Source organism: Phyllostomus discolor, chromosome 14 (genome assembly GCF_004126475.2).
Source record: "Phyllostomus discolor isolate MPI-MPIP mPhyDis1 chromosome 14, mPhyDis1.pri.v3, whole genome shotgun sequence".
In the NCBI taxonomy this organism is placed as follows: Eukaryota; Metazoa; Chordata; class Mammalia; order Chiroptera; family Phyllostomidae; genus Phyllostomus; species Phyllostomus discolor.
In genome coordinates this window covers 1,648,289-1,662,568 of record NC_040916.2, presented here as the reverse complement: position 1 = coordinate 1,662,568, position 14,280 = coordinate 1,648,289, and the positions used below count along the sequence as shown (strand labels likewise).

Below are 14,280 nucleotides of genomic sequence, written 5' to 3'. Positions count from 1 at the left end.
ATTTAAATTTTATTTCAGCCTGATGCCTTTATTTTACAGTGAGATTGCTAACTACTCTTAGCAACATGTTTAAGATTGCAAATACAAGAAAGACTAAACCTGAGCATATACCATTCCAATTTTCAAGAAGGAAAAAAAATGAGTGGATGCTGTAAGTGATATATACAAGCAAACTTGAGAGTGATTCCTGGCACAGTTGTAAACTGTTTATGGTGGGAATGTCATGGAGATTGATGAAGCACTGATGGGGACTTGGGCTTGGTAAGTAAGTCTCCAGAGCTAGACAGACAACTTAAGACAGGAAGACAGTACTACTCTCTCATGTTATCCAGGGGTCTTCTGCCATTCTAAAACTAGATTTTTTTCCTGTATGTTCAAGGAGATAACCTTGTTGTCCCATTTTCCACTTAGAGTAGAGAGAAAGACCAGAGCCTTTATTTAAGCATTCAATTCTCCAATTTACTGGCAGGTTGGATTTTTTGTCTGAGTTTCTATTCTTGAAATGTGAAGGGATTTTATTTCCATTTGACCACCAGTAGGGACCTATTGACTTGTTTTCTTGTTTTTGTTTTTGTAAAAAAGCCTTATTAGGAATTCATGATAATTTGTAGCAAGCAGTTTAAAGCAGCAAGTGTGGAAGAGAAAATTTGCTCTATGGACTAGCCTAGACCAATTTTGTATGAGCTTGGAGGTAATAAATGAGGCATCAAATGTGCAGCTATGGTGAATTAATTCTATTTCAGCCATCTGCATAACATACATGTACTGTCTCTGGCATAGATAGAAAGATTATATGTATCTGGAATAGACAGATAACCTTTTATATATATGCAATGAGAATGGTTTGCATGACATTGATATTGATGTAACCTGGCAGCCAAGGAAAATGCACGGAATGCACATGTGTGAACAATGATGACTTCACTGTACTAATAAGTGGAGATGGGAGATGCTGTGGAGTATGTGTACTGTGTAGCTGTTGCATTCAAAATGACTGAGCAAGTAGAGTAATGAATCTACATCAAATTTTTCATTAAGCTTGAACATTGCTCCATGCAATCTATTCAGATAATTCAGAAGTTCCACAGCTATGTGCAATGGGTGATTGACAGCTTCATCATGACAATGCACTCCCTCACACATCACATCTCATACAGAGGTCTTTGGTGAAACATCAGATCACCCAGGTGACTCAGCCCCCCTATAGCTCAGACTTGGTACCTTGCAACTTCTGGCTTTTCCCAAACCTAAAAACACCTTTGAAAAGCAAGAGATTTCAGACCATTGATAAGATTCAGGAAAATACAACAGGGCAGCAGATGGCTACTAGGAGAACTATGTGAAGTCCTAAGGTGCCTACTTTGAAGGGGACTGAGAAATCATTATCTTATGTACAATGTTTCTTGTATCTCATATCTTCCTCAATAAATGTCTCTATTTTTCATTACATGGTTGGATACCATCTGGAAAGACTCTCTCTCTCTCTCTCTCTCTCTCTCTCTCTATATATATATATATATATATATATATATAGTATGGTATACATGGAATATAGTATACATTCCATATGCTATATATGGAATATGGTATATATTCAATTTGATATGTATATTTTTTAAAATGCCATATTTTGTGAGTCCATGAAATGCCGAAGCCCTAACTTTGTGTCCCACATTCCCTATGGAATAGATGTATGAATATCAAGAGGAAATTAGAAAATAGAAATAGTAGGCATATGAATGAAATAAACCTAAAATTCAGCTATTCAATTTTAGCTATTGAAGTAGCACAGTGAGTGGAGATACCAATGTGTGGAGGTTAAAGGGAAAAATAACACACTGAAGCTTCTTGAGGAATGAATTTTGAGCTTTTGTGTGTGGATAATAATCACATGAGAACTGGGTTCCCAAGTAATGAATGACAAAATGTCTGTGCTCAAAGGGACCATACCAACCACCACATACAAACCCTTCTTTTTACAAAGAAGTGGAATCTCAGAGACTTTCCTCAACCACACAGCTAGTTAATAGTAGCTTATACCTCTAGGTTTGTGCTGTATCTAGTCTTCATAAGCTTGGAGTGAGTATAAAAGGAGAGGTAAATGTGAATTGTAATACTCAAGAACTCAGAAAATTCCTTAGAAGTTGTAACCTGAGCTGTTTCAAGCCTAGGTATTTGTACCTATGTTAACTATCTTTCAATTTTTAAGTCTGTGTCATTAGCCTCAGAGCAAAAGAAGAGTAAGTAACTTGCTCTCTAGCCTTATGTGTAGCTATGTATAGAGCACTGTGAAGTGAGAGATTGTTAATGAACATTCTGCAAGACTCTGGTCCAAAGGTCCCTGTAATATGCCTCTATTTTTCCTTAAGGGAGAGAAAGTAATAAAGGAAACTCCTGTAGGGACTCTTCCTGTCCTCTTTTTGTGGGGAAAAAAAATCTCTTCTCTACTCATTAGGCTTATTTACATGAGGTCAGGTGAGAAATCTGCTCACTGGGAATCTTGTCATTTCTAACCTCTCCAAAATGATTTTTAAAAAAGTGGACAGTGGTCTTTGCCACTGCTGGGATGATACTCTAAGAATCCTGGAACACCAATTTGAAGGAATCTATGCACTCCAATGTTCATAGCAGCAAAATTTATAATAGCCAAGTGTTGGAAGCAACTTAAGTGCCCATTGGTAAATGAGTGGATCAAAAAACTATGGTTCAGTCCAGGGAGTTCTGGATAAAATGGAAGCATAAGTAGAAACCCTTCACTTCCTCACACAATCAAATGAAAGATAACAACCAATATAAAAATAATAAACAACCAGAACTGCCAGAAAATCAGACTCCATGGAATTCTGACAATCAAGGAGTTAAAGAAACATTCCTCCTGACAGGTAGGAGGGGCAGAGACAGGCATCCAGGTGGAGAGAATCTAAAGCAAGGCAGCAGGCTGTGAGAGCAAGGGAGAAGCTAGCTGACTGGGAAACCAAGGATTCTAAACCTCTAGCTGTGGAATCCTATAGGGGTTGAGAAGGCAGGGGAAACTCCCAGTCTCAGAAGAGAGTTTGTTGGAAAGTGGGACTAGAGAGGAGTGAGGAAGCAGCATTGTTTCCTCTCTGACCCCTCCCCCACAGGCAGTGCCACAATGCAGCAAAAAAGGTTGCCCCACCCAGTGAATACCTAGGACTCTGCCCCTTATGACATAACAGCTGCACCGACACAAAGAAATATGGCCCAAATGAAAGAACAGATCAAAACCCCAGGAAAAGATCTAAGCAATGAGGAGATAATCAATCTATCTGATACAGAATTTAAAACACTAATGATTAGGATGCTCATAGAAATGATTGAACTTGGTCACAAAATGAAGGAAGAAATGAAGGCTGTACAAAGTAAAATAAAGAAACATATATAGGAAACCAACAGTGAGGGAAAGGAAACTGGACTCAATCAATGGTTTGGAACAAAAGGAAGAATAAACATCCAACTGGAGCAGAATAAAGAAACAGAATTAAAAAAAAATGAGAAGAGGCTTAGGAACCTCCGGGACAACTTTAAATGTTCCAACATCTGATCATAGGGGTGCCAGAAGAAAAGAGGAAGAGCAAGAAATTCAAAACTTATTGGAAAAAATAATGAAGGAAAACTTCCCCAATCTAGTGAAGGAAAGAGACTTTCAGGAAGTCCAGAAATCTCAGATAGTCCCAGAGAAGTCTGACCTAAGGAAGCACACTCCAAGGCACATCATAATTACATTACCCAAGATTAAAGATAAGGAGAGAATCTTAAAATCAGCAAGAGGAAAGGAGAGAGTTACCTACAAAGGAGTTCCCATAAGATTATCAGCTGATCTCTCAAAAGAAATCTTACAAGTAAGAAGGATCTGGAAAGAATAACCTATGCACCCCAATATTCATAGGAGAACAATTTACAATAGCCAAGTGCTAGAAGCAACCTAAGTGCCTACCAATAACTGAGTGGATAAAAACACCATGATACATTTGCACAATGGAATTCTACACAGCACACAAAAAAGAAGGAACTCCTACCCTTCATGACTTCATGGATGGAACTGTAGAGCATTATGCTAAGTGAAGTAAGCCAGGTAGTGAAAGAGAAATACCATATGATCTCATGTATAAGTGGAACCTAATCAACAAATCAAACAAACAAACAAAACATAACCAGAGACATTGAAATAAAGAACAAACTGACCAGAGTGGTAGAGGGATGTGGATAACAGAAGGAAAAAGGGGAAGAGTTGTCAAAGAATATGTATAAAGGACTCATGGACAAAGCCAAAGGGGCTAGGATTGAGGGTGGGAGTTAGGGCTGGATGGGGTGGGGGAGAGATGAAGGTAAAATGGGGACAACTGTAGTTAAGAACAATTAAAAATGTGAAAAAAAGAAAACACATTTTAAAAATTTAAAAAGTGGACAGTGTTCATACCAAATAGCTGTGTGTGTGTGTGTGTGTGTGTGTGTGTGTGTGTGTGTGTAAACTCCAGTAATTTATTTTGCTTTGTGGCTCAAATACATTCTTTGGAGAATATGGGACTTGTCAGTGTCATGGGTCTTTTATAAGTTCACCCCAGATTCACTTCCTCCTTAGTTTTTTAACTGTTCTAAAACATAGGTAAACTGTGGATGCTCTAATCTTCCATTGACTGTTGTAAGCTCGTGGTCAGTACTGACAACATGATGTGTCTCTTCCCTAATGCTTCTGCAAGCTCTCAGTATAACTATTTATAGGTGGGGTTGGGTTGGAGTGGGGGAGCAAATATTGGGTCTCATACAAGCTAGAAGTCCTTCTAAATCTTTGCAATTTATAGAGAATTTCCAAATACAGACATTCACTTAATTTTCAGAACACTTTGAGGTTGACAAGATGACTATTAGTTCTTTTATAAATGAAGTGCTAAGGCCCAAAGAGGTATAAAAACATTTTCCAAATCATAAACCTAGAAAATAGAAGAATAGGGGCTTAGACCCATTTCTTCTCATGTGTAGTTTAATCTCTTTCTAATGGATGGCTTTATAAGAGGATGAAATTTAGTCTCATTTATTCCATGAGAGAATCCTGGGCTTCCAACAATTGTTCCAATGGCATAAAATAAAAGGAGAAATCAACAAAGCAAAATGTCTAAATTCTTTGCTTGCAATTTATTCAGTTCTGGATGGTTTTCAGAGTGGAGAGTTCTGATTATTATTATTTACTAGAACCTCTCCAAGATGCTTAGTTTAGGTGCTGTAAGAGGGTATTCATAAGTTTGGGAGATTTTAGAGGGGTAAAACAATCACAAGGAAATTTTAGATTGAGCCACATCCTCAGATTTCTATGGCTCAAGATCTCCCCAGAATCTGCCAAGATGTAGAAGCTTGTGGATAGTACATTGAAGAGAAAAAATGAAAATGATTAGCTTTGCTATCTTTCTACCAGGTGTTCTCATTCCTACCTTATATTTACAATTGTAAAGACACATGTCTAATCTAAAACTTCATGATTTTTGCCTCTAGAAGCAAAACCAAAAACAAACAAAAAAAGGGGGCAAGCCTAAAAATACTTGGAAGAATCATGTTAAATGGTTTCACAATTTTTTTATTCAAATTGTGCTTTTCTTTCACAGACATAAATAAATGAATAAATAGATATATAAATGAATCTATACATTCTTTTATTTATTTAACTGATGTTTATTGAGCACTTACAACTACATGACACTTAAACAGTTTCAATTGGTTTACCAAATAGTTCAGTTAAACATAGATCTTTCTATGTACATTGTGAGTTGTGTTTGACAATTAAGAAGCAATTGCTTATGCCAGAAAGAAATTGCTTTTGCAAATATTTCTAGAGCAATGACATTAGTTCTTTGTGGGAGTTCACTTAGGATGTGGGTCTGAAAGTTTGTTGCCTTTTCTGGGCCTCTTAATCTTCAAGATAGATTTGAACTGCTGCTGGGTAGAGATAAATAACCCTGTGTCCACAGCAAACAAAATCATCACCAAAAATGGGATATGGAATTGTAGCCAGTGAGGTGTGGTGGAATCTAGAAAGAACAAGAAACATAACTCATATTAAATATTGAACAATGAGGTACAGGGCCTCATTCTCCCTAAAATAAGGTCCCAGCATGGTTTATCAAAGTCTAGCATGATATAGCATTCAGATTCAGGGACAAAACACTCCTGAGTTCAGGTTTGTTATACTGTGCTTCCTAGAGCCTTAGGAGTTCTAACTATCTTCCCCACAGTCTTTGTCTAACAGTTTCTCTAGCCAATATGTCCAAGAGGGAGGTAATAGGAAAAATGACCTCTTTCTTGGAGCTGTCAATACCAATGTCCAATACTATTACTGAGAGTTAGAAAGGAGACTGAGTGAGGGCAGGGACTCACCAGTGTCTTATTTCTCAATCAATCAATCAATCAATCATCATTCTTACATGCCTTTTGGGTGAAATGAAGATATCAGACTAAATCATCTTTAAGTTTCCTTCCAGTTCCACCATGTTACTCTTTTTACAAACTTCTGCTTTTTTGTGATTGTTTTAGAATTATTGAGCCCCAGAATATTAAAGCTGGATATGGCTTAGAGCTCATCCAGACTAGTGGCTCTAAACACTGCCTATACATTTCCTGCGAGGGCTTTTAAAATACTAATTCCCAGGCCTTGTCCAAACCAATTAAATTAGAATTTGTAGTGATGAGATATGAATATATACATCCATATATATAGATAGATAGATATAGATATATTTATTTATTTCATTTCCCCAAGTGATTCTAATGAAGTCTAGATCAAACCATTTATTTCACAGATAAAGATACTAAAAGCCCAGCAACAATTAAATAGTATTTAGGTCTTAAATTCGCTAACAGAAGAGCCATTAGAGCTTAATTCTGGTTTGTGGTCTCATGCTTTCACAGACATTAGTATGAGCCAAGTGTGCACGATAAAAAGCCTGATTTCCTTCTTATAAGGCAAATATTTCAAAGACTTCCTCTCTTATATGAAGTTTGGAAAAAACAGTCCTTTTCCTTGACTATAGGGGCAGCCCACTTGCCTGTTTTCCTCATCAAGCCCTCTTTCTCTTCTCCCAATACACAGGAACACAGGCTATTTATTGACTTGTTGGTTTCTTTTCTCATACTTTTTAGGTTGAAATAGACTCTCCAAGCTCTTCATAGCCTTTGTTCCTTCAACTTTGAAACTTCCTTTCAGTTTACTAATTGTAGTCCCTCAAGAGCAGCAGATGACTTTGAGATAAAAACTAATTGCAATCTGTTATGTTTGGGTTGTGTTTAACAGTTTATAAAAACCATCTCACATATATTATCACATTTAATCTTCATAAACATTCCATAATGTAACTAGGTATTACTATTGCCATTAAATAAATAAAAAATATAAGACAGAGATTGAGAGACATACTACACCCCAGGCCTCCCGCTTTGAAATTTAGTAGACTTTCTAAGATATCACAGCTGCCACCATTTTACAAGCAGTTACTATTTCAAGCTGAAATTTCTCCTCCCCATTCCCCAGCTATGGGCTCCTTCCTTTTCCCTCTACTAACTCACCTTTTTTTACAGTAATTTTTAGGGGATCAGAGGTATAGTTTTTCTGCCAAAGTATGCCCGTGCAGTAATAGTTGCCGCTGTCTCCTATTGTGGCATTGGCAATGGAGAGATTGTGTTTCTCATACCAGTACTTCAGTGCTTTGCCATTCTTGTAGTAAATCATCTTGAAGACATTTCTATTCATCCAACCATGGCACCTGATGACCAAGGACTCACCCTCCAAAACCACCTCAGCAGAAGACTGAAGGAGCAGCCAATCTAAAGAGCATTTATTATGTTACTTATTCTACAATGAATGCATAGGTAGATGAGATAGACAGATTGTAGATACATAGATAATAGATAAAATAAATGAGGTCTTGCATTGAGTGTGTGTCAGAAACCATTGTTAATCATTAATGTTTCTTGGCTCATAAAGTCAATAAAAAAACAATCCTTAGAGTGAACTTTTATATTGATAAATCTCTTCTTCTCCAGAAAAGTAAGTCTGGGGTCATAAAATTTATCTGAAACTTTTGCTGAACCCCTCCATGGAAGGTCTGAAACCTAATATTCCCTTTAGCTCCATTGTTATTAGTTCCAATCACTACGTGGGAAGTCAACCTATTCTGCCTAGTGTATCTCAAACTAGGACAATGTCTATTTTGTCCTCTCTTATCTCACAGAGACTTCCCAGTTGTATTATTAATCATAGATTACCCCAAAATTTTCTTAAAACATGTATCACAATTTTTATGACATGTAATTGTCATAATATATTTTAAATACTATTGTCTCTGTAAAATTATAGTTGTCTCTTAATATATTTTAAATACTATTTAATTATAAGGATAAAAATATGAAGATTGTTTATACTGTAAACATATCTATGTAATCTATTTAAAAGTATATTTATTTATAATATTTATATAATATATTTTAAATTATATTTATTTATAATATATTAAAACACAAAGTTTGCTTATACTTTAAAATATATTTATATAATACATTTAAAATCATATGCATTTATTATATATTTATATATTATAAATAAATTTTTATTTATTATATTATTATATTATATTGTTTACAATAGTAGGAAGTTTATATTATACACATTAATTATATATTTATTATATATGTATATATTATAAATAAAATATATTTTAACTGTACTTGAACAACAATAAAAAATTACAAAAAAGTGTAAACAAACTTTGTATTTTTATCTCAAATAAAAAATGTTTTAATGCCCATATGCAAATTCTAAATACAAATTAAATATTTCCTTAGAGTAAACTTTGGAAATATCTTCAAGGATTGATCTTAGATAAAATATGTTTATACAAATTAGCCATATCTCCATTTAAAATTCTTCCTTGGTTTATGCCTTTCAATTCTGTTCCTTTTTTTTAATTTTAATTTTTTAAATTTAATTATTGTTCAAGTACAGTTGTCTCCATTTCACCCCCACCACTCTACCTACTCCAGCCATCCTTACTCCCCACTCTTGATCCTACCCCTCTTTGGTTTTGTCCATGTGTCCTTTGTACATGTTCCTGAAAACCCTCCCCTCTTTTCCTCCCATTATCCCTTCCCACCTCTCCTCTGGTTACTGTCAGCTTGTTCTCCATTTCAATGTCTCTGGTTATATTTTGCTTGCTTTTTCATTTGTGGATTAGGTTCTACTTATAGGTGAGATCATATGGTATTTGTCTTTCACCACCTGGCCTATTTCACCAAGCATAATGCTCTTCAGTTTCATCCATGGTATTGCAAAGGGTAGGAGCTCTTTCTTTCTGTTGCTTAGTATTCCATCATGTAAATGTACCATAGGTTTTGGTCCATTCATTTACTGATGGGCACTTAGGTTGCTTCCAGCACTTGGATATTATAAATTGTGCTGCTATGAACATTGGGATTCATAGGTTTTTTTAAATTTGTGTTTTTGGATTCTTAGAATATAATCCCAACAGTGGAATTGCCATGTCATGCTTTTCAATTCTTAAAATAGCATTAGTCATAGAAACAGACTCTTATTATTTAATGGCTTATTATTGAAAAATGTATTGAGTACTTACTAGCTCCTAGGTATTACATTAGGAACTGGAGATACAATGTAAGGAACAGACATGGCCCCAAACCTTTTGAAATATAGAGAAAAATGAGGATAAGGACATTAAATACATAATTACATGTAATAAAAATTGTGATACATGTTCACTTCACACTGGTCAGAATGGCCATCATAACCAAAGCAACAAACAAGTGCTGGTGAGGTAGTGGAGAAAAGGGAATCCTAGTGCACTGTTGGTGGGAATGTGGACTAGTGAAGCCACTGTGGAAAACAGTATGGAATTTCCTCAGAAAACTAAAAAATGGAACTACCTTTTGACCTGGCAATTCCACTGCTGGGATTATACCCTACAAATCCTGAAACACCAATTCAAAAGAACCTATGCGCCACAATGTTCACAGCATCACTATTTATAATAGCCAAGTGCTGGAAGCAATCTAAGTGTCCATCATTAAATGAATTGATAAAAAACTATGGTACATTTACACAATGGAATACTATGCAGCAGAAAGAAAGAAGGAAATTCTACCCTTGGTGATAGCATAGATGGAAGTGGAGAGCATTATGCTAAATGAAATAAGCCAAGTGGTGAAAGACAAATTCCATATGATCTTACCTATAAGCCGAACCTAATCAACAAAACAAACAAGCAAGCAAAATATAACCAGAAACATTGAAATAAAGAACAAACTGACAGTAACCAGAGGAAAGGGGGAAGAAGGATAATGGGAGGAAATAGCGGAAGAGCAGTCAAGGGACATGTATACAGGACACATGGACAAAGGTGGTAGGATTGAGGGTAGGAGGCAGGGATGCGTAACATGGAGGTGAGTGGTGGGAGGAAAATGGAGACAACTGTACTGAAATAATAATTAAATAATTAAATTTATATTAAAAATAAAGTAAAATATAACAATATCCTAGTCATTCAAATCAAATCATTAGTTGGTTCATTCAACATTTACTAATTAACCCACATATGCCAAAGCAGGCTGCATTCATTATTAGCAATAGGAAAGTAATAAAGGAAACAGAAATGTTTTTTCAATAAAAGCAGAAGATATGAAAAATGTACACAGATATGTTTCACAATGAAGAGTACAACCTAGTATTCAGGTCATTGCACATGGATATTGCAGAGAAAATCTTTAAGTTGAAACTTTTGTTCCTATTTCAAATATGTAGCTCTTTGCAATATTCACATATACAACATGCCACTGACCATATAATATACATCTGCACCTATATAGAAAAGATAAAAGAGAAATAACATTGGGAATACCCAGAATATTAAAAAAAAAAGGCAGAGGGGCAGGCAAGCAGAAGAGGAAGAGATGGAAGAAGGGAGATGGACAAGTCTTAAATGAGAGACCCTAAGTCCCACCCTGTTACCCTAAGCCTTGGAATAACTTTTCTCCCCATCATCAGATAGACCTTTTTTTCACATGGGAGAATATACCTTTCCATGGACTTGGAACTTACCACTGAAAACTTTTAGATACACAGGTTGACTTGGAATAAGATTGTTGTTCTGACATCTGTATTCCCCACTGTTCTGGAATCTGGCATTTACAATGTTCAAACTTGACGTTGTCACTTCTAACACGGTGTTGTTGTGGATCCATGTAGTGGAGTTAACTTCAAGGGAATCGTTCCCATTACATGTAAGAGTCACATTCTCTCCTCTAAATATTCTATTCCATGGGGGATTCAAGGACACCATAGATTTCCAGGTGACTTTGAGAAGATCAAATTGTAGAAAGAGATACATAGAGAAAAAATAATTAAAAATTAATTGTCTAGACTTCAAAGTACAGACATACCAGTAGCCAATCAATAGTTAGTTTACACTTTACTGTTGTTGATTATACACTATCCTGATTCCTAGAATTTAGAAAAAGAGGAGATACTACTGTGACCACATGGAGCTCTCACCTAGGGAGCACAGAAATGCAGAACAAAAAAGCAGGATATTTAAAAAACAGACAAATGAAAATTTTAACGTGTGGTATAGAATAATTCATTTTAATTATTTTTATTTTAATTTCATAATTTGTAAATGAAAGCTTCAATCCATTGTAAGGCAGAAAGAATGTCATGTTTAACCATAGCTCAGCTCAAAAGATGGTACACTGACAACTGAATAAATTAATAATGGATGCATAACTGTGTTGTGAGTGTATACACAGCAAAAATATATGTCATTCCTGAAGGTAATGAGAAACATAAAGAGGGTTAATCTTAAAAGGCTTCCAAGAACAGAGATATGAAGCTAAGGAAACATCAAGGGGTGATAAAGTTGAAAGAGAACCAGACTTGGGTCCAAGGGACTTATGTTAGAATCCAGTTCTTTGCTGTGTAACCTCCAGAAAATCACTGGATTTGAGTTTAAGCATCCTCAATTATAAAATAGCAATATTAAAAATGATGATGTAAGAATTGATAAAGATTATGTAATAGTGCCTGAAAGAGAAGCTAAGACATTCAAATGTTTAACAGAGATACTTGTTGGCATAAAAAGAAGAGATGGTGACTGAAAAGAATGAACTGGTACATGAGAAAATTTTCAATGGGAAAAAAAAGAAACACAAGGCAAGATGGATATGGGAGGTGGATTGAACAGAGAAGAGCAGATTAATAATTACTAGAAAACAAAAAATAATCATTAAAAAACAAAGATGTTGTAATAAAGGGAAACAGTGTAGGGAGGCAAGGACAGTGAGGGAACAAGGACAGTGGACTCACCTGCTGACATGCCATCTGGAGCTGCAAAATTTTAGAGAAGATAAGTTAGTGTCTATCCCCAACCTTCTGAGACTCCTGTGCACTGGGATCTTGGAATTTTAAGAATCAATCAACTTCTCAGGAATTAAATACAAAGAAAAATGGAGATTCTTTCCTTCCTCTATTTCCTTCCCTTGACCTCTGGGACATGCCAGAGCTATTGCAAGAAACCAGGTTTTCAGTTTGACTTCTTGCCTAGGTGTTGCTCAGCTTGGTTTCTTCTGCTCTCCAGTTTGTCTCCACTACAGAATCCCTGGGAAATGTCCCATAGTTTGTGTATGGCCTAGAAGAAGTCACCACTGAAATTGTCATCCCCACCCCAGGTGCTCTCTAGATCCATTTTGGGCACTTCAAAAGGGGTGACTGAACCTCTACTTACAGAAGAGCAACAGAGTTACCCACAGCAGGGCAGGGACTCCCATGGAAGTAGGCATCTCCATTGTGGCCCCCGGGTGCAGACTGAGCTAAAGAAGTCTAGGAACTTAAAATAAATTTAAAACCAAAAAGGAGAAGGAAATATTTTCTGTGTCTTATCTGGTTAACTCATCAGCACTGCCTGGTTTTGCCTCCTTGTCTAGAGATAGTATTCAGTGTGGTGCTTAATTGGGCAATTTTATATGTACCTTCTTACTCCTGATCCCACCCCCTTAAGCACACTTGGAATCTGGTGGGAGAGAGGCACAGGGCTAGGCACACAGTCACAGGAATTTCTTAAACTATAAATCAGTGCAACTTAGAAAAGTGAGGTACAGAAGATATTTTGTTCATTTCTCACAATAATCCTATGAAGAAGTTACCTTTATTACCTATATTTTATAGATAGGAAAACTGTGGCTTAGGGAGTTTAAGCAACTTGTCTTAGGGTACTAAATAGCTAATTTGGGATTCAAACATTAAAATCTAAGCCTAAAGTATAACTCTAAATCATGATAATATACTGTTTATGCATGCCCATGAGTATGGCCAGCAATTGGAGAATTCTGTTGTGGTTCTCCAGAACTGTTACATAGGCAGTTAGTTATATATTAACAAAAGGAAGGGGAAAAAAACAGAACCAGCCAGATTAACTAAGAAAAGGAAGTTTCACAGTCATTCTAGACATCTGAGGAGGAAGGACAGATGCTTTGCACCCCCAAGAGTCCACACCACTGATGGTAGGACAGAGAGATAGCATAGAGCATAACCTTTCACTATGCACATGTGTAGTAAAAGCCAAAATGGTCACCATAAAGGGGAGGAGGCAAAGCTGGGGAAAAGATGGTATAGTATAAGGACACAAGACTGGGAAATAACAGAAAAAAGATTGAATAATTTTAGAGAAAAAAGCCTGCCTCTTCCCAAACCCAAGGAAATATAATTAAAGCTTAACAAGTGGAAGCCACATGGGCCAGAGAGCAGTGGCAATGGTGGCCCAGGTGCCACTGAACTTTGGAAGCAGATGTGCAGATAAGGAATGAGGCACAAGGAAGTTAAGTAACTTGCCCAAGCCCAGCCTCAGGTGCCAGGGTGAGGCAGCTCTGGGCCCTTTTGACACTCCAGGATCTGGTGGCCCAAGTGCAGGCCTTTACTCTGTAAATCCAAATTTGTCCTGAAGCAAGATAGAGCTGAACCATTGGGTCATGGATATAACATTGGGCCTGGTGACATTGAATATCTACCAGCTGAGTGCAGGGAGTGTCTTGTCAGTTTGGCAGCCTTTTCAAGAGCAGTCTAATAAATCTTGCCACTATTGCTTAAAATCCTCCCACATAAGTGTCCCTGAAATTCATGTCCTGTAACATTGTGGAAGAGACTATTCCCTCCAGTAACACTGCTATCCCACTTGTTACCTAAATTCTGGACTAATCTATTAGTCCAAATATTCACAA

General features: G+C 36.4%; 1 protein-coding gene across 1 annotated transcript; it reads right to left on the bottom strand.

Moving 5' to 3' along the window:
• Positions 1 to 5,670: 5,670 nt before the first annotated feature.
• FCER1A (Fc fragment of IgE receptor Ia) lies at positions 5,671 to 12,897 on the bottom strand. Its single transcript, XM_028530934.2, has 5 exons — positions 12,792 to 12,897; positions 12,374 to 12,394; positions 11,111 to 11,365; positions 7,570 to 7,827; positions 5,671 to 6,038 (listed from the first exon to the last, which is right to left on the bottom strand). Exons 1-5 carry the CDS (start codon positions 12,850 to 12,852, stop codon positions 5,872 to 5,874), a joined length of 762 nt encoding a protein of 253 aa, XP_028386735.2. The 5' UTR covers positions 12,853 to 12,897; the 3' UTR covers positions 5,671 to 5,871.
• Positions 12,898 to 14,280: the final 1,383 nt, after the last annotated feature.